General features: G+C 47.8%; 1 protein-coding gene across 1 annotated transcript in view; it reads left to right on the plus strand.

Annotated features, from left to right (window-relative positions):
• The window catches only part of LOC145339732 (uncharacterized), a 39,494-nt gene that overhangs the window by 12,443 nt on the left and 8,253 nt on the right, over window positions 1–18,798 (plus strand). Inside the window, exon 3 of the mRNA XM_080184257.1 lies at window positions 17,109–17,345. Coding sequence (XP_080040383.1) covers window positions 17,109–17,345 — 237 coding nt within the window. The remainder of the gene's footprint in view (window positions 1–17,108; window positions 17,346–18,798) is intronic.

Consider the following 18,798-nt stretch of genomic DNA (forward strand, 5'->3'; position numbering starts at 1 on the left):
TGCTGTACTGTTCTTCGTTGAGCCTTTGGGTGCAACTGAGTGGCTTGCTTGTCCATTTCAGAGGGTAGTTGAGAGTTAACCACATTGCTGCTGATCCAGAGTTACATGTAGGCCAGATAGGGCAAGGATGGCAGATTTCCTTCCCTAAAGGACATTGGCGAGCCCAGATTGACTGTTTCCACAATCCGCAAGTTTCATGATCACTGATTTGATTTGATTTGATTTTATATTGTCACATGCATTGGGATACTGTGAAAAGTATTGTTTCTTGTGCACTATACAGACAAAGCATACCCTTCATAGAGAAGGAAAGGAGAGAGTGCAGAATGTAGTGTTACAGTCATAACTAGGGTGTAGAGAAAGATTAACTTAATGCAAGGTAGGTCCATTCAAAAGTCTGACAGCAGCAGGGAAGAAGCTGTTCTTGAGTTGGTTCATACCTGAACTCAGGCTTTTGTATCATTTTTCCAATGGAAGAAGATGGAAGAGAGAATGTCTGGGGTGCAGGGGGTCCTTGATTATGCTGGCTGCTTTTCCCAAGACTGTGGGAAGTGTAGACAGAGTCCAAGGATGGGAGGCTGATTTGCGTGATGGACTGGGCTACATTCACGATCCTTTTCAAAGGTTCTGGGGAGAAAGCGGGATTAGGCTGTTGAGTTGGATGATCAGCCATAATCATGATGGATGGCAGAGCAGGCTCGAAGGGCCGAATGGCCTCCACGTTGTGTTTCTAGATGTGTAGTCCCTTGCAGTCTTGGGCAGAGCAGGAGCCTTACCAAGCTGTGATACAACCAGAAAGAATGCCATCGACGGTGCACCCGCACTAGGACTAGCTTTTTATTCCAGATTTATTTAATTAATTGAAATCATATTGCCTGCTGCCGGGGTGGGATTTGAACTCGTGTGTCTCCGGATCATTCATGCAGGCCTCTGGCTAACTCATCCATTAAGACAAACCCCTTTAACATCCTTTATCAATTGTTAACCAACTCAAAGAGTGATGTGTTATTTAACAATGTGAGGAGCTTTGTACCGTGTGACACAGGGTGTGTTCCTGTCCATGCATGGTGCCAGCGAGAATCTGTATCTCTCACAACCACAAAGTCCAATTACTGTGACTAAGAACATCCTGCGATCAACTTATAGGAATAACAGCACAGGATGAACTCATTTCGCCCATTGCGTTTGAAAGCCTTTGAAATCTTTCAGACAGATATACTAATATAAATTATACACCTTGTTCTTGACTTTGCAGTCACTGCTTCCTCCCATCTGTTGATTCCCTAATTAAGTCTGCTGTTTTTATCTGAAACTCTCTGATCCCTCTTCCTGTATTTTATATTCTTTCTTTTCAAATATTTATCCAAATCCCATGTATGTAAAATTATCATCTGTGCCTCCAACAGCCACATGGAGATAAGCATTCAAATTTGAGTTAGCTGTGTGTTTGTACAATCCTTACAGTGCAGAAGGAGGCCACTCGGCCCATTGAGTCTACACTGAGCACAAACCCACCCAGACCCCTGTCCCCACAACCCTATGCATTTAACCTAGCTAGTCCCCCCTGACACTAAGGGGCAATTTAGTACAGCTAATCCACCTAATCTTTGGACATTAAGGAGCAATTCCACATGGCCAATCCACCTAACCTGCATATCTTTGGACACTAAGGGGCAATTTAGTATGGCTAATCCCCCTAACCCGCACACCTTTGGACACCAAGGGGCAATTTAGCATCGCTAATCCACCTAACCCACACACTTTTGGAGACTAAGGGGCAATTTAGCATGGCCAATCCACCTAACTCTCACACCTTTGGAGACTAAGGGGCAATTTAGCATGGCCAATCCACCTAACGTGTGCATCTTTGAACACCAAGGGGCAATTTAGCATAGCCAATCCACCCTAACCTGCACATCTTTGGACACTGAGGGGCAATTTAGCAAGGTCAATGCACCCTAACTGGCGCATCTTTCAGATTCAGAGGAAACTGAAGCACCCAGAGGAAACCCACGCAGACACGGGGAGAACGTGCAAACTCCACACAGACAGTGACCCAAATTGCGAATCGAACTCGGGTTCCTGGTGCTGTGAGCAGCAGTGCTAACCCACTGTGCCACTGTACCATCCTCGAAGAATCCCTACGATACAGAAGGAGGCTACTCGACCGAGCGCATCTGCACCGACCACAATCCCGCCCAGGCCTCGTTCTCGCAACCCCACTCATCCACTCTGCCAATCCCCCTGACACTTATATCAACTTAGCATGGCCAATCAACCTAACTCGCACATGTTTGGACTGTGGGAGGAAATACTGGGGATCATACCCTCAGCAACCCAAACCTTCAGCTTTGGAATCTCCTCCCAAAACCTCTCTGCCTCTACTCCTCTAAGAGGCTCCTTAAAACCTACTGCAATATCTAACTTTTGGTCACCTGCTCAAATATCTCCTTCTCAGTGTCAAAGATTGTTTAATAGGAACTAGAAGCAGGAGGAGGCCATTCGGCCCTTTGCTCCTCCTCCACCATTCATTATGATCATAACAACTTAAGAACTCGGAGCAGGAGTAGGCCATCTGACCCCTCGAGCCTGCTCCGCCATTCAATAAGATCATGGCTGATCTTTTCATGGACTCAGCTCCACTTACCCGCCCGCTCACTATAACCCTTAATTCCTTTACTGTTCAAAAATCTATCTATCCTTGCCTTAAAAACATTCAATGAGGGAGCCTCAACTGGGCAGGGAATTCCACAGATTCACAACCTTTTATGTGAAGAAGTTCCTCCTCAAGTAAATCTGCTCCCCCTTATTTTGAGGCTATGCTCCCTAGTTCTAGTTTCACCCACCAGTGGAAATAACTTCCCTGCTTCTATCTTACCTATTCCCTTCATAATCTTATATGTTTCTGTAAGATCTCTCTTCATTCTTCTGAATTCCAATGAGTATAGCCCCAGTCTACTCAGTCTCTCCTCCTAAACCAACCCTCTCAACTCTGGAATCAACCTAGTGAATCTCCTCTGCACCCCCTCCAGTGCCAGTATATCCTTTCTCAAGTAAGGAGATCAAAACTGTGCACAGTACTCCAGGCTGATCATCAAATTCAATATCCTGATCCCCTTCAAAATAAAGTTTATTTATTAGTCACAAGTAGGCTTACGGTGGCCTACTTACTGCAGCACGGTGGCACAGTGGTTAGCACTGCTTCCTCACAGCGCAAGGGACCCGGGTTTAATTCCCGGCTCGGGTCACTGTCTGTGTGAAGTCTGCACCTTCTCCCCATGTTTGCGTGGGTTTCCTCTGGGTGCTCCGGTTTCCTCCCACAGTCCAAAGATGTGCGGGTTTGGTTGATTGGCCATGCTAAATTGCCCCTTAATGTCCTGGGATGTGATAGGTTAGACGCATTAGCAGGGTAGTTAAGCGGGGATGGGACCGCGTGGTGTTGGTTCAGATTCAATGGGCCGAATGGCCTCCTTCCACACTGTAGGGACTCGATGATTCTATTCTACGATTCTTCTACTGCAGTTAAGTTCGTGTGTAAATCCCCTTCCCTGTGGGGAATTTTGGGATACAGGCATCGCTGGCTGGGCCAGCATTTATTGCCCACCCCTAGTTGCCTGTGGAGGAGCATTTGAGAGTCAACCACGTTGCTGTGGCTTTGTAATCACATGTAGGCCAGACTGGGTAAGAATGGCAGATTTCCTTCCCTAAAGGACATTAGTGAACCAGATGGGTTTTACTGTGTTAAAGATACTATATAAATACAAGTTGGTACATCACTTTTGCTAGGAAGTGCATGTGCTTGGACATGGTGGGGTAGTACAGGATTAGGTTTCTGACAGCAGAAGCCACTCTTGGATTTGCTGTTCAGGCTCAGATGTGAAGAAAGTGACCAAAGAAGAGAGGTGTTAGCGGGCTGTCAGGACCTGTGTCACGTATGTAAACCCCTGTGAGATTTAGTGTCCTGAGGTGGGGAAGGAAGTAAAGTAGCCAGAGCTTAGAAGAAATAAGAAAGGAAGGCTCAGTAAATCTCAGGAGCAGGGTCTCTGTATACTCTGATGTGGAACCCGCTTTGGACTGGGGCGGGCACAGTCAGAAATCTCACAACATAACTAGCTTAGAGGCTTAAGACTTGGTTAGGGGGTTTTAAAAAAAAGGGTAGCATGGACAAGTTGGGCCGAAGGGCCTATTTCCATGCTGCAAATCTCTATGATTCTATGACCAGGTTAAAACCGCGACTTCTTACTGTGTTTGCCCCAGTCCAACGCCGGCATCTCCATATCAGGTTGAAGTCCAACAGGTTTATTTGGAATCACGAGCTTTCGGAGCGCTGCTCTTCCTCAGGTGAGTGGAGAGTTGGGTTCACAGACACAGTGTATAGCGGCCAAGACACAATTGTAGGATGATGGTTGGAATGCGAGGCCTTTACAGGTAATCAAGTCTTTACAGGTGCAGATGGCGTGAGCGGAGAGAGGGATAATCACAGGTTAAAGAGGTGTGAATTGTCTCAATCCAGGGCAATTAGTTGGATTTTGCCCCGGCCAAATGGTGGTGGGGGGATTACAGATAGTGTGACATGAACCAAAATCCCAGTTGAGGCCGTCCTCATGCGTGCGGAACTTGGATATCATCGGTACTCCCTAAAAAAGGTTAATAATTCTCCAGCTGAAGAGAATGTCAGGAAGTGAGCAGGCAGGCAGCGGAAGGCCAGAATAAAAGATTTTGTTCTCTTTATTAATGCGGTCTCTGCCTGTTGTTTGTGCTGAGTTCCTGGCCGCTGATATTTATGGAACAGCGTTTTCTGAAACTTGCCTTTAAATAATGTTAACCCCGTGCGAACTGCGTAACGCTAACATCTGCAGCAAACTCGCAATGGAAAGGGGAACATTTACAATCACGACCGTGCAATGTCCCGGTTTTATAGAAGGGGGGGGAGGGTGAAAGGCGACCTAGAAGACCAGCGAGGACTCTTCTCTGCCACTTGAAACAGTGACTGTGAGATCTTTGATGTCCACCTGAGGTGGGTGGATGGAACCTCCATTTAATGTTTCATCCAACAACGCAACAATCCCTCCCTCGATACAGTTACTGGCCAACAGCACAACTTGTAAACTTAGGAACAGAAGTAGGTCATTTTAACCCCTTGAGCGTGTTCTGCCATCTCAGTAAGATTGTGGCAGATTTGTGAGCAAACCAGTGTTCACGCCTTTACCTTACATTCTTCACACCATAAGACATAGAAGCAGAACGAGGCCACTCGGCCCATCGAGTCTGCTCCACCATTTGATCACGGCTGATATTTTTCTCATCCCCCATTCTCCTGCCTTTTCCCCATAAACCCTGATCCCCTTAGTAATCAGGAACTTATCTATCTCTGTCTTAAAGACACTCAGTGACACTGAGGGGTGGTGGGTGACTGCAACTCGCTGCCGGGACAGTGGAAACAGATACAATAATGAGTTTTAAGGGACGTCTGGACAAATATATGAATAGGATGGGAATAGAAGGATATGGCCCCCGGAAGGATAGGGGGTTTTAGTTCAGACGGGGGCAGCGTGGTCACTGCAGGCTTAGAGGGCCGAAGGGCCTGTTCCTGCACTGTAATTTTCTTTGTACTTTGATCTGGCCTCCACAGCCTTCTGCGGCAAAGAGTTCCACACATTCAGCACTCTCTGGCTGAAGAAATTCCTCCTCATCTCTGTTTTAAAGGAGCGTCTGTTCAGCCTGAGGTTGTGCCCTCTGGTTTTAGTTGCATCTGCTTCCTTAATACTATGAATCATAGAATCCTACAGTGCAGAAGGAGGCCATTCGGCCCATCGAGCCAGCACTGACCACAATCCCACCCAGGCCATGTTCCCGTAACCCGATGTAAATATCCTGCTAATCCCCCTGACACTAGGGTCAATTTAGCATGGCCAATCCACCTAACCTGCACACCTTTGGAGTGTCGGAGGAAACCCACACGGACACAGGGAGAGTAAAAGAACAAAGAAAATTACAGCACAGGAACAGGCCGTTCGGCCCTCCAAGCCTGCGCCGACCATGCTGCCTGATCGAACGAAAACCCCCGACCCTCCCGGGGACCAGTCCCTCTATTCCCATCCTATTCATGTATTTGTCAAGACACCCCTTAAAATTCAGTATCGTATCTGCTTCCACTACCTCCCCTGGCAGCAAGTTCCAGGCACCCACCACCCTCTGCAAAAACACTTGCCTTGTACACCTCCTTTAAACCTTGCCCCTTGCACCTTAAACCTGTGCCTCTGGCTCTTCCACCCTGGGAAAAAGCTTCTAACTATCCACTCTGTCCATGCCTGTCATGATCTTGTAGACTTCTATCAGGAATGTGCAAACTCCACACAGACAGTGACCCAAGGCCAGAATTGAACCCAGGTTCCTGGCATTGTGAGGCAGCAAATCTAACTCACTGTGCCACCGTGATGTCTCTGTGGTGAACAAAAATCCATCAATCTCAGATTTTTAAATGATATTCTGTCAAATATTAAATTTCTGTTTGTAGTAGACAGTTCCAAACTATTACCATTCTTTTCCTGAAGAACTGCTTCAAATTTCACTCAGGAAAAGCCAGGTTCTAATTTTTTGCCCTTACCTCCCAAGTGCTGGACTAGCAGAAAAGGTTTCTCCTTACCTGTCCCCCTCTAATGTCTTAAGCTTTGATCACATCATGTGAAGATATGGGTGACACGGTGGTGCAGTGTGCACTGCTGCCTCACAGTGCCAGGGACCTGGGTTTGATTCTCGGCTTGGGTCACTGTCTGTGTGGAGTCAGCACATTCTCCCTGTGTCTGAGTGGGTTTCTTCTGGGTGCTCCGGTTTCCTCCCACGTTCTTAAAGATATTTGATTTGATTTATTCTTGTCACATGTGACAATATACAGTGAAAAGTATTTTTTCTTGCGCATTGTACAGACAAAGCACACCGTTCATAGAGAAGGAAAGGAGAGAGTGCAGCATGTAGTGTTGTGGCGAGGGTGTAGAGAAAGATCAACTTTATGCAATGTAGGCCCATTCAAAAGTGTGACAGCAGCAGGGAAGAAGTTGGTACGTGACCTCAGACTATTTCGGAGTGTCTTTTTCCCGATGGAAGAAGGTGGAAGAGAGAATGTCTGGGGTGCGTAGGGTGCTTGATAATGCTGGCTGCTTTGCTGAGGCAGCGGGAAGTGTAGGTGGAGTCAATGGATGGGAGGCTGGTTTGCGTGATGGATTGGGCTACATTCATGGCCTTTTGTAGTTCCTTGCGGTCTTGGGCAGAGCAGGAGCCCATACCAAGCTGTGATACAACCAGAAAGATTGCTTTCTATGGGGCATCTGTAAAAGTTGATGTGCTGGTTAGGTGCGTTGGCTAAATTCTCCCTCAGTGTACCCGAACAAGTGCCAGGGTGTGGCGACTAGGGGATTTTCACAGTAACTTCATTGCAGTGTTAATGTAAGCCGACTCATGACACTAATAAATAAACTTTAAACATCACCTGGAACCTTCTAAATTACACAGACTACAAGCCCATTTGTTTAATCTCACCAAACTGTTTAAAAGTTAGGAGTCTCGATATCGTTCAAGTCTGTATACACTGTGCTTCCACTGAGGTTGACCGTCCTGTCTAAGGTGCGGTGAAAACAGAAAGAAGTCTCACAACACCAGCTTAAAGTCCAACAGGTTTACTTGTAGCAACCGCCACAAGCTTTTGGAACAGGCTGTCCCTTTGTGGGAGTTCTGATCACAAACAGGGCACAAAGACACAAGCTCAACTTAACGTGAATAATGATTGGAATGTGAGTCTTTACAGCTAATCAAGCCTTAAAGGTACAGACAATTTGAGTGGAGAGAGCATTAAACACAGGTTAAAAGGATGTGTATTGTGTCCAGACAGGAAAGTTAGTGAGATTTTGCAAGCCCAGGCAAGTTGTGGGGGTAACAGATAGTGTGACATGAACCCAAGATCCCGGTTGAGGCCGTCCTCATGTGTGTGGAACTTGGCTATCAGTCTCTGCTCAGCAACTCTGTGCTGTCATGTGACCTGAAGGTCGCCTTGGAGAATGCTTACCCGAAGATCAGAGGCCGAGGTGTGGTGGCCAGGGCTTGCATTGGCTGAAACCTCTACAGTGAGAAGTGCATGATTGCAGTCAGGTCATGGGTGTGGATGGATATAGAGATCTAGTCACTTCAAACAAACAACAAGTTCGAGGGTGACGGTTGGGTATAACTGTTGACCTTATTCTATCCTGGACTTGGAATGGGGAGATATCAACCTGGGTTCCTGCAGGTGTGTCCCTAAATCATAAAAGCACGAGAAGGATCTCTCATTCATTCCCAGGAATGGAAGGTTTGTCATATGAGGAGCGGTTGAGGAGTCTGGATCTATACTCGATGGAGCTTAGCAGGATGGCGGGGCGGGGGGGAGATCTAATTGAAACTTAGAATACTGAGAGGCCTGGATAGAGTGGACGTGGAGAGAGACTAGTGGGAGAGACGAGACCCAGAGGGCACAGCCATAGAGCTCCTTTAAAACAGAGGTGAGGAGGAATTTCATCAGCCAGAGAGTGGTGAATCTGTGGACCTCTTTGCCGCAGAGGAGGCTGGGTCATTGAGTGTCTTTAAGTCAGAGATCGATAGGTTCTTGATTAATAAGGGGATCAGGGGCTATGGGGAGAAGGCAGGAGAATGGGGGATGAGAAAAATATCAGCCATGATTGAATGGCGAAACAGACTCGATAGGCTGAGTGGCCTAATTCTGCTCCTATATCTTATGGGATTACTATTTAAAGGGCGAAAAGCTGCAGCATGCTACGGTGCAGAGGGACCTGGGGGTCCTTGTGCATGAGTCGCAAAAACCCAGCCTACAGGTGCAGCAGGTGATCAGGAAGGCAAATGGGATGCTGGCCTTTATAGCGAGGGGGATTGAATATAAAAGTAGGGAGGTCTTGCTGCAACTGTACGGGGCACTGGTGAAGCCGCAGCTGGAGTATTGTGTGCAGTTTTGGTCACTGCACTTGCGCAAGGATATTTTGGCCTTGGAAGGAGTGCAGAGGAGGTTCACCAGGCTGATACCGGAGTTGAGGGGGTTGAACTATGAAGAGAGGCTGAATAGACTGGGTTTGGACTCGTTGGAATTTAGAAGGATGAGGGGGGATCGTGCAGAGATGTAGAAGATAATGAAGGGGATGGATAGTGTAGAGGTAGAGAGATTCTTCCCGCTCAGAAAGGACAGCAGGACTAGAGGGCACAGCCTCAAGATTAGGTGGGGGGGGCAGTTTAGAACGGAGTTGAGGAGGAACTTCTTCACTCAAAGGGTGGTGAATCTCTGGAATTCTCTGCCCGTTGATGTGGTAGAGGCTACCTCGCTAAATATATTTAAGACACGGGTAAATAGGTTTTTGACAGACATGGGAACTAAGGGTTATGGGGAGAAAGCGGGAAAGTGGAACTGATCCACTTCAGATCAACCATGATCTTATTGAATGGCGGGACAGGCTTGAAGGGCTGCTCCTCCTATTTCTTATGTTCTTCTGGTCTTTCTCCAATTACTATGAGAATTACAGGATGGCTGGCTGCTACACCACGTGATGTCTTGGAATGTGATTTTATTGCTGTGCTGTTGGTTGAGCAGGTGCTGAGGTCGCCCATCTGAGCCCCAGTCACTCAATGCCTAGGCTTTTCCTTTGCACTTGAAACTGATTGCAATGGAAATCAAAATCAGGAGAGATGTAGGACAGGTTGTGGCCCATACTGCAAAACGACAGACAAAGTTACAACCCCCTTCAGGGGGATTAAACAGAGAAACATAGGAGATAGAGGCAAGAGGAGGCCATTTGGCCCTTCGAGCCTGCGCCGCCATTCATTACGATCATGGTTGATCATCCAACTCAATAGCCTCATCCTGCTTTCTCCCCTTTGATCCCATTCGCGCCCAGTGCCATATCCAGCCGCCTCTTGAATACATTCAATGTTTTGGCATCAACTACTTCCTGTGGGAATGAATTCCACAGGCTCACTGGGTGAAGAAATGTCTTCTCACCCCCGTCCTCAGGCTGTGACCCCTGGTTCTGGACTCCTCCTCCTCTGCCGCCGCCACCACCACCACCACCACCGGGCACATCCTCACTGCATCCACCCTGTCTAGTCCTGTTAGACGTTTATAGGTCTCTGTGGGATCCCCCCTCATTCGCCTGAACTCCAGTGAAAACAATCCTAACCTTGTCAATCTCTCCTCATACATCAGTCCTGCCATCCCCGAAATCAGCCTGATAAACCTTCGCTGCACTCCCTCGAGAGCAAGAACATCCTTCCTCAGAAAAGGAGACCAAAACTGTGCACAATACTCGAGATGTGGCCTCACCAAGGCCCTGTATAATTGTAGCAACACATCCCTGCTCCTCCAGACCTCTCTCAATGAAAACCAACATGCCATTTGCCTTCTTTACCACCTGCTCCACCTGCATGCTTTCCTTCAGCGACTGGTGTACAAGGACACCCAGGTCCCTCTGCACAATCCCTTCTCTTAATTTGCAGCTATTTCTATTAGCGTGGTAAATACATGGGGTTACGGGGATAGGACCTGGGTGGGATTGTTCTTGGTGCAGGCTCGATAGGCCGGATCTGCAATGTAGAGATTCTCTAATTAATAAATGTAACCTGAGGCAGTATCTAATGGTAAAATTGTTTCCCGAATCAGATAAATGACCAGGTAATGTGTTTTGGTAATGTTGTTTGGGAGAAAGTGTTGGAAGACACTCTACTCTCCTTCAAAGCAGTTCCATTAATCTCTGACCTCCATCTGAAGAGATAGACAGAGCTCGGATTTAATGTCTTATCTAAAAGCTCAGCACTCCAGCAATGCAGTGATGCACTGCGCCATCAGTTTTAAGTTTATTTATTAGTGTCATATGTAGGCTCGCATTAACGCTGCAATGAAGTTACTGTGAAAATCCCCTTAGTTGCCACACTCCGGCGCTGCTTGGGTACACTGAAGGAAAATTTAGCATGACCAATGCACCCTAACGACCATGTCTTTCAGAGTGTGGCAGGAAACGGAGCACCCGGAGCACTCATGTAGACACGGGGGGAACATGCAAACTCTACACAGACAATGACACAAGACGGGAATTGAACCCGGGTCCCTGGCACTGTGAGGCAGCAGTGCTAACCACTGTGAGAGGATTAAAGTTTTCAAAGTTTAAAGGTTTTTTTAATAAGTATTATAAGTTGGCTTACATTAACACTGCAATGGAATTACTGTGAAAATCCCCCTAGTCGCCACACTGCAGGTACACTGAGGGAGAATTTAGCACGACCAATGCACTCTAACCACATCAAGTCTTTCGGACTGTGGGAGAAAACCGAAGCACCTGGAGGAAACCCACGCAGACACGGGGAGAACATGCAGACTCCACACAGTGACCCAAGCCAGGAATCGAACCCAGGTCCCTGGTGTTGTGAGGCAGCAGTGCTAACCCAGTGTGGCATCATAGTGATACTGTCACTGATGTTGATTTGATTTAATTTATTATTGTCGCATTTATTAGGATACAGTGAAAAGTATTGTTCCTTGTGCACTGTACAGACAAAGCATACCAATCAGAGAGTACATAGATTTGATGTATTATTGTCACATGTATTGGGATACTGTGAAAAGTATTGTTTCTTGTGAGCTATACAGACAAAGCACACCGTTCATAGAGAGGATTAAAGTCCATTGTAGAATTGCTTCTGTTATTCTCACTGAACTCAATATGGAGCAGGGATTAAGACCATTGCCTCCTTGCTCTGTAAGGCCTCAGTGATGGCTAGATTTTTTTCCCCCCTCAGTCATCATCCACCCATGTAGCTCCGCTTGTAGACAATTGTGAAGCGGTGGACTGTGGCCGCAGGGTTATTTTGTCACCGCGCTGCTTCCTGAGCAGTGCTGGAGCAGGGGCGACGCCGGCTAACAGCAACAAACCCATTGCTGCAAGCGAGGACTTCCTCTCCTCTGTACGAATGTGGCACCCGCGGCCCGGAGAGGAAACAGGAGAGAGAGGGAGGAAACAGGCTGAGGAAACTGCACCCTGGAAACAATACAACACATCCACTTTTGGAAATCTTCAGAAAGGCGACAGGTTTCCGAGAACGCGGGGTTAACCATTTCACTGCTGAAACGGGGCTTCCCACTGTGGGCTCTTCCACCAAACCATGTCCGTCCAGCTTGCCTCTGACCAGAAGGTTGTGGAATTGAGCCCCTTATCTGGATTTGAGCTCGCAATCCCACCTAAAACTCTGGTGCAGTACGGAGGGATCGCTGCTTGTCAGAGCTGGACGGCACTCCTTGGGTGAGACCTTAGATCGAGATCCCAATGCCTGCTCAGGAACAAGAATGTGCTTATTTGCTTTGATTTATTATTGTCGCGTAGAAACCCTACAGTGCAGAATGAGACCATTCAGTCCATCGAGTCTGCACCAATCACAACCCTACCCCACGCCCTATTGCCAAACATTTACCCCGATAATCCCTCCAACCCACACACCCTGGGACACAAAGGGACAATTTAGCATGGCTGATCCACCTAACCTACACATCTTTGGACACTAAGGGGTAATTTAGCATGGCCAATCTGCTTAACCTGCACATCTTTGGACACTAAGGGACAAGGAACTACAAACATCGTGAATGTAGCCCAATCGATCACACAAACCAGCCTCATATCCACTGACTCTGTCTACACTTCTCGCTGCCTCGTAAAAAACAGCCAGTATAATTAAGGACCCCCCACGCACCCCAGACATTCTTTCTTCCATCTTCTTCCATTGGGAAAAAGGTACAAAAGTCTGAGGTCACATACCAACCGACTCAAGAACAGCTTCTTCCCTGCTGCTGTCAGACTTTTGAATGGACCTACCTCGCATTAAGTTGATCTTTCTCTACACCCTCACTGTGACTGTAACACTACATTCTGCACCCTCTCCTTTCCTTCTCTGAGTGCAAGAAACAATACTTTTCACTGTATCCCAATACATGTGACAAAAAAATTAGATCAAATCAATTTGGTGTGGGCAATCCACCGAACCTGCACAGCTTTGGACTGTGGGAGGAAACCAGAGCACCAGAAGGAAACCCATGCAGACACGGGGAGAATGTGCAAACTCCACAGAGAATCGAGCTGGGAATCGAACCCAGGTCCCTTGTGCTTTGAGGCAGCACTGCTAACTCACTGTGCCGCTGTGCTGCCACTGTATTGGGATACAGTGAAAAGTATTGTTTCTTGCGCGCTATCCAGACAAATATACCATTCATAGAGTACATAGGGGAGAAGGGAAGGAGAGAGTGCAGAATATAATGTTATAGTTGTAGTTGGTGAATAGAGAAAGATCAACTTAATGTGAGGTAGGTCCATTCTAAATTCTGATGGCAGCAGGGACACACACAGTTCACAGAATACTGATTAGAATGCAAGTTGTGCTCTTCCAAACACTTGACGAAGGAACAGCGTTTCCGAAAGCTTGTGGGATTACTATTAAGTAAATTGGTTGGACTTAAACCTGGTGTTGTGAGACTTCTCATTTTTAATACATAAGATATTCCTGCCCATTTTCCACTGCTTGTTGCCTGATGTATAGTCACACTCCTCCTGCCCCCTGCCAAGACATAATTTCAGTCATTTTCCCACGGACCGACCCTACTAAAGCTGTTTAGTCAGTTGTGCATTTCCTGTGTGCAATGATTTGATATTTAAAATGTCCCAGTGAAGGCACAGCTTCCCGATCTGCTCCCTGAAGTGGGTTGCGTGACAGCTGCGTGTGATGCTGCAGGTCCCCAGGGTACATCTCAGACAGAAACCATGAGCTTAGCAGACTGGGTCCTGGCAGCTTCCTGCATTGCTCAGCAGACGAGAAACAAAACCTCCTAATTTATTCCAATGGAGTTGATTTTAAAAGCCATCCAGTTTTATATAAGGCAGATCACCTGAGCTGCAAACTCCCAGGCCTTGAAGAAAAGGCAGGTACATCACATATCTATTCCTCACCTTGGGAGTCAGAAGGATGTGGGTTCGACTGCCATTTCCAGAAACTTATGTGGGAACAGTGCAAGCTGGCAGTCACAATGCACTCCCAGTGCTGCACTTTCAGAGGGAGTGCTGCACTGTCCGAGCCTCAGGAATGAGGGAGTGCTGCACCGTCGGAGGGTCAGTGTCGAGGAAGCGCCGCGCTGTAGGAGGCTTGGTGCTGAGGGAGAGCCGCACTATGGGAGGGTCGGTGCTGAGGGAGCGCCGCACCGTGGGAGGGTCGGTGCCGAGGGAGCACCTCACTGTGGGAGGGTCAGTGCCGAGGAGCAGCACATTGTGGGAGGGTCAGTGCTGAGGGAGCGCCGCACTGCGGGAGGGTCAGTGCCGAGGGAGGTTGGAGTCATACCTGGTACATAGGAAGATGGTTGGAAGTCAATCATCTCAGCTCCATGCCATCACTGCAGGGGTCCCTCAGGAATAGTGTCCGAGGCCCAACCATCTTCAGCCACTTCATTAATGACCTCCCTCCGTCATAAGGTCAGAAGTGGGGATGTTCGCTGATGATTGCACAATGTTCAGCACCATTTGCCACTCCTCAGATACTGAAACAGTTTATGTCCAAACACAGCAAAACCTGGACAGTATCCAGGCTTGGAGTGACAACACAAGTGCCAGACAATGACCATCTCCTACAAGAGAGAATCTAACTGTTGCCCTTTGACATTCAATGGCATCAACATCCTGGGGGGTTACCACTGACCGTCACTGAATCCCCCCCCACTATCAACATCCTGGGGGTTACCATTGACCATCACTGAATCCCCCCGCTACTATCAACATCCTGGGGGTTACCATTGACCATCACTGAATCCCCCCCCACTATCAACATCCTGGGGGTTACACTGACCATCACTGAATCCCCCCCACTATTAACATCCTGGGGGTTCCCATTGACCATTACTGAATTCCGCCCCCCCCCCCCAAACTATCAACATCCTGGGGGGTTATCATTGCCATCGCTGAATCCCCCCACTATCAACATCCTGGGGGTTACCATTGATCAGAAACTGAACTGGACCCGGCTGTATAAATACTGTGGCTCCCAGAGCAGGTCAGAGGCTGGGAATCCTGCAGAGAGTAACTCACCTCCTGACTCCCCAAAGCCTGTCCGCCATCGACAAGGTCACAAGTCAGGAGTGTGATGGAATGTTCTCCGCTTGCCTGCATCAGTGTGGCTCCAACAACATTTATCTTGCCATCCTCCCCTGCTTCTCCCAAGTGACAGTTATCATCTATCAGCTTGGATAATGCATCTCAGTAGTGTCAGTATCTTAAGTAGGGGACTACTATCAATCAAGTTGACATCCAAAACTACAAAAGTGTATTTTCCACACCTGGGTTGAGAGTTCTCATAACTATTTGAGGAATGGAAGCTCTCTCCAAAACATTGGCTGAAATTCCTGCCTGCCTTATTCTTGTAGGAAACTTCTAACATGATTGTGACAAGTTCCCTTCACCAATTTCTTTCTTAATAGAAGCATGAATTCAATCCACTCTTTTCCAATATTAGATAAATTGAGGTGATGCATTTTGGTCAATTGAACCAGGGCAGGACTTACTCAGTTAATGGTAGGGCATTGGGGAGAGTTACAGAACAAAGAGATCTCGGGGTACATGTTCATATCTTCTTGTAAGTGGAGTCACAGGTGGACAGAGTGGTGAAGAAGGCATTCGGCATGTTTGGTTTCATTGGTCAGAACATTGAATACAGGAGTTGGGACGTCCTGTTGAAGTTGTACAAGACATTGGTAAGGCCACACTTGGAATACTGTGTACGGTTCTGGTCACCCTGTTATTAGAAAGGATATGATTAAACTAGAGAGTGTGCAGAAGAGATTTACTAGGATGCTACCGGGACTTGATGGATTGAGTTATAAGGAGAGACTGGATAGACTGGGACTTTTTTCTCTGGAGCGTCAGAGCTTGAGGCGTTATCTTATAGTGGTCTATAAAATAATGAGGGGCACAGATCCGTTAAATAATCAATATCTTTTCCCAAAAGTAGGGGAGTCTAAAACTAGAGGGCATAGGTTTAAGGTGAGAGGGGAGAGATACAAAAGGGTCCAGAGGGGGCAATTTTTTCACACAGAGGATGAGCTGCCAGAGGTCCTAGTGGAGACAGATACAATTTTGTCTTTTAAAAAGCATTTAGACAGTAAGATGGGTATAGAGGGATATGGGCCAAACACGGGCAATTGGGATTAGCTTCGGGGTTTAAAAAAAAGGGCAGGTTGGACAAGTTCGCAACTGTACAGGGCACTGGTGAGGCTGCAGCTGGAGTACTGTGTGCAGTTTTGGTTGCTGCACTTGCGCAAGGATATTTTGGCCTTGGACGGAGTGCAGAGGAGGTTCACTAGGCTGATACCGGAGTTGAGGGGGTTGAGCTATGAAGAGAGACTGAATAGATTGGGCTTGTACTCGTTAGAATTTAGAAGGATGAGGGGGTATCTTATTGAGACATATAAGATGATGAAAGGGATGGATAGGGTAGAGGTGGAGAGGTTCTTCCCGCTCAGAAAGGACAGCAGGACTAGAGGGCACAGCCTCAAGATAAGGTGGGGGGGGGCGCAGTTTAGAACAGAGTTGAGGAGGAACTTCTTCACTCAAAGGGTGGTGAATCTCTGGAATTCTCTGCCCGTTGAAGTGGTGGAGGCTACCTTGCTAAATATATTTAAGACGCGGGTAGATAGGTTTTTGGTAGGCAAGGGAATTAAGGGTTATGGAGAGAAAGCGGGAAAGTGGAACTGAGCCACTTCAGATCAGCCATGATCTTATTGAATGGCGGGGCAGGCTTGAAGGGCTAGATAGCCTACTCCTGCTCCTATTTCTTATGTTCTTAAGTTGGGCCGAAGGGCCTGTTTCCATGCTGTAAACCTCTACGACACTACCTTACAACAGGAATTTGATCATTTATTTAACATAAATGTTAAATAAATGTTAACATTTATTAAAATTTAATAAATCGGGGAGCTGTAAAATCAGGTGTGATTCCCAGTTGGTAGGTGAGTTGACTTGTTTCTTTCCTCTCCCCCCAACCTTCCACCCCCTCAAATTCAGAAATCCGAAGGCGAGGATCGAAGGACCCTCTCGGGAAGCAGTCCTTGCTGTACGACAGTCCCTACGAGTCGGGGGAAATGGGGACCAAGCAGGAGGCTCTCGGGAACGCTGCCCTGGAGAAGGCAGGAAACCAGCGGCCCGTCGATAGCTGCCTGCCAGAGCACGACGGGCGCCCTACAACAGAGTACGACCAGCCCTGGGAGTGGAAGACGGAGCAGATCGTGAAAGCGCTGGCAGGTACAGCAGGGAGCTCTGAAGGCAGAACTGTGCACAGTCTGTGCAGGCGGTCCGGGTGAATACAGGGGCCAGCTGACACCGTTCTGAGTCACAAGATGGGCTGGGGTTCCCTCACTGTTCTGCTCTGAGGTACATGGGCGAAGGTTGGCATCCAGTTCCGGGCATTACTCTTCAGGAGGGATGTGAGGGTTCCATCATAGAATAGAATCCCTACAGTGCAGAAAGAGGCCATTTGGCCCATCGAGTCTGCATTGACAACAATCCCACCCAGGCCCTATTCCTGTAACCTCACGTATTTACCCCGACACCAAGGGGCAATTCAGCATGGCCAATTAACCTAACCCACACATCTTTCGGACTGTGGGAGGAAACCGGAGCACCCGGAGAAAACCCACGTAGATACAGGGAGAATGTGCAGGCTCCACACAGACAGTGACCCAAGCCAGGAATCGAACCCAGGTCCCTGGAGCTGTGAGGCAGCAGTGCTAACCACTGGGCCACCGTGCCACCCATGTCGAAAGGATTTCTTTAAATTTGTTCATGGGACATGGGTGTCATGGGCTTGCTAGAGTTTATAGAATCACAGAATCTTACCGTGCTGATAAAGTTAAAGTAGTTAAACTTTATTTATCAGTGTCACAAGTCGGCTTTCATTAACACTGCAATGAAGTTACTGTGAAAATTCCCCCAGTCGCCACACTCCTCTATGGGGAGACTGAGGGAGAATTTAGCACGGCCAGTGCACCCTAACCAGCCCGTCTTTTGGACTGTGGGAAGAAACCGGGGCACCTGGAGGAAACCCATGCACAGACACAAGGAGAACGTGCAGACTCCACATAGACAGTGACCCAAGCTGGGAATAGAACCCGGGTCTCTGGCACTGAGGCAGCGGTTCTAACCACTGTGCCACCATGCAGCTCCACTATTTGGCCCATCGAATCTGCACCAACCACAATCCTACCCATGCTCTCTTCCCCATAACCCCATGCATTTACCCCTAGCTAGGCTCCCTGACTCTAAGGGCCAATTTAGCACTGGCAATCCATCTAACCCACACATCTTTGGACTGTAGGAGGAAACCAGAGCACCTGGAGGAAACCCACGCAGACACGAGGAGAACGTGCAAACTCCACACAGACAGTGACCCAAGCCGGGAATCGAACCTGGGTCCCTGGTGCTGTGAGGCAGCAGTGCTAACCAGTGTGCTGTTTATATTTATAAAGCATTTATATCCCTAGTTGTCCTTGGAGGGACAACCACATTGCTGTGGCTCTGGAATCACATGTAGGCCAGACCGGGGTAAAGCCGGCAGATTTCCTTCCCTGAAGAGAACCAGATGGGTTTTTCCGACAACGGGTCATCAGTAGATTCTAATTCCCGATTTTTTTTTTATTATTGAATTCAAATTCCACCATCTGCCGTGGTGGGATTCGAACCCGGGTCCCCCAGAACA

The sequence above is a fragment of the Carcharhinus amblyrhynchos genome, unplaced genomic scaffold, assembly GCF_965287045.1.
Source record: "Carcharhinus amblyrhynchos unplaced genomic scaffold, sCarAmb.v2.hapA scaffold_643, whole genome shotgun sequence".
NCBI classification, from domain to species: Eukaryota; Metazoa; Chordata; class Chondrichthyes; order Carcharhiniformes; family Carcharhinidae; genus Carcharhinus; species Carcharhinus amblyrhynchos.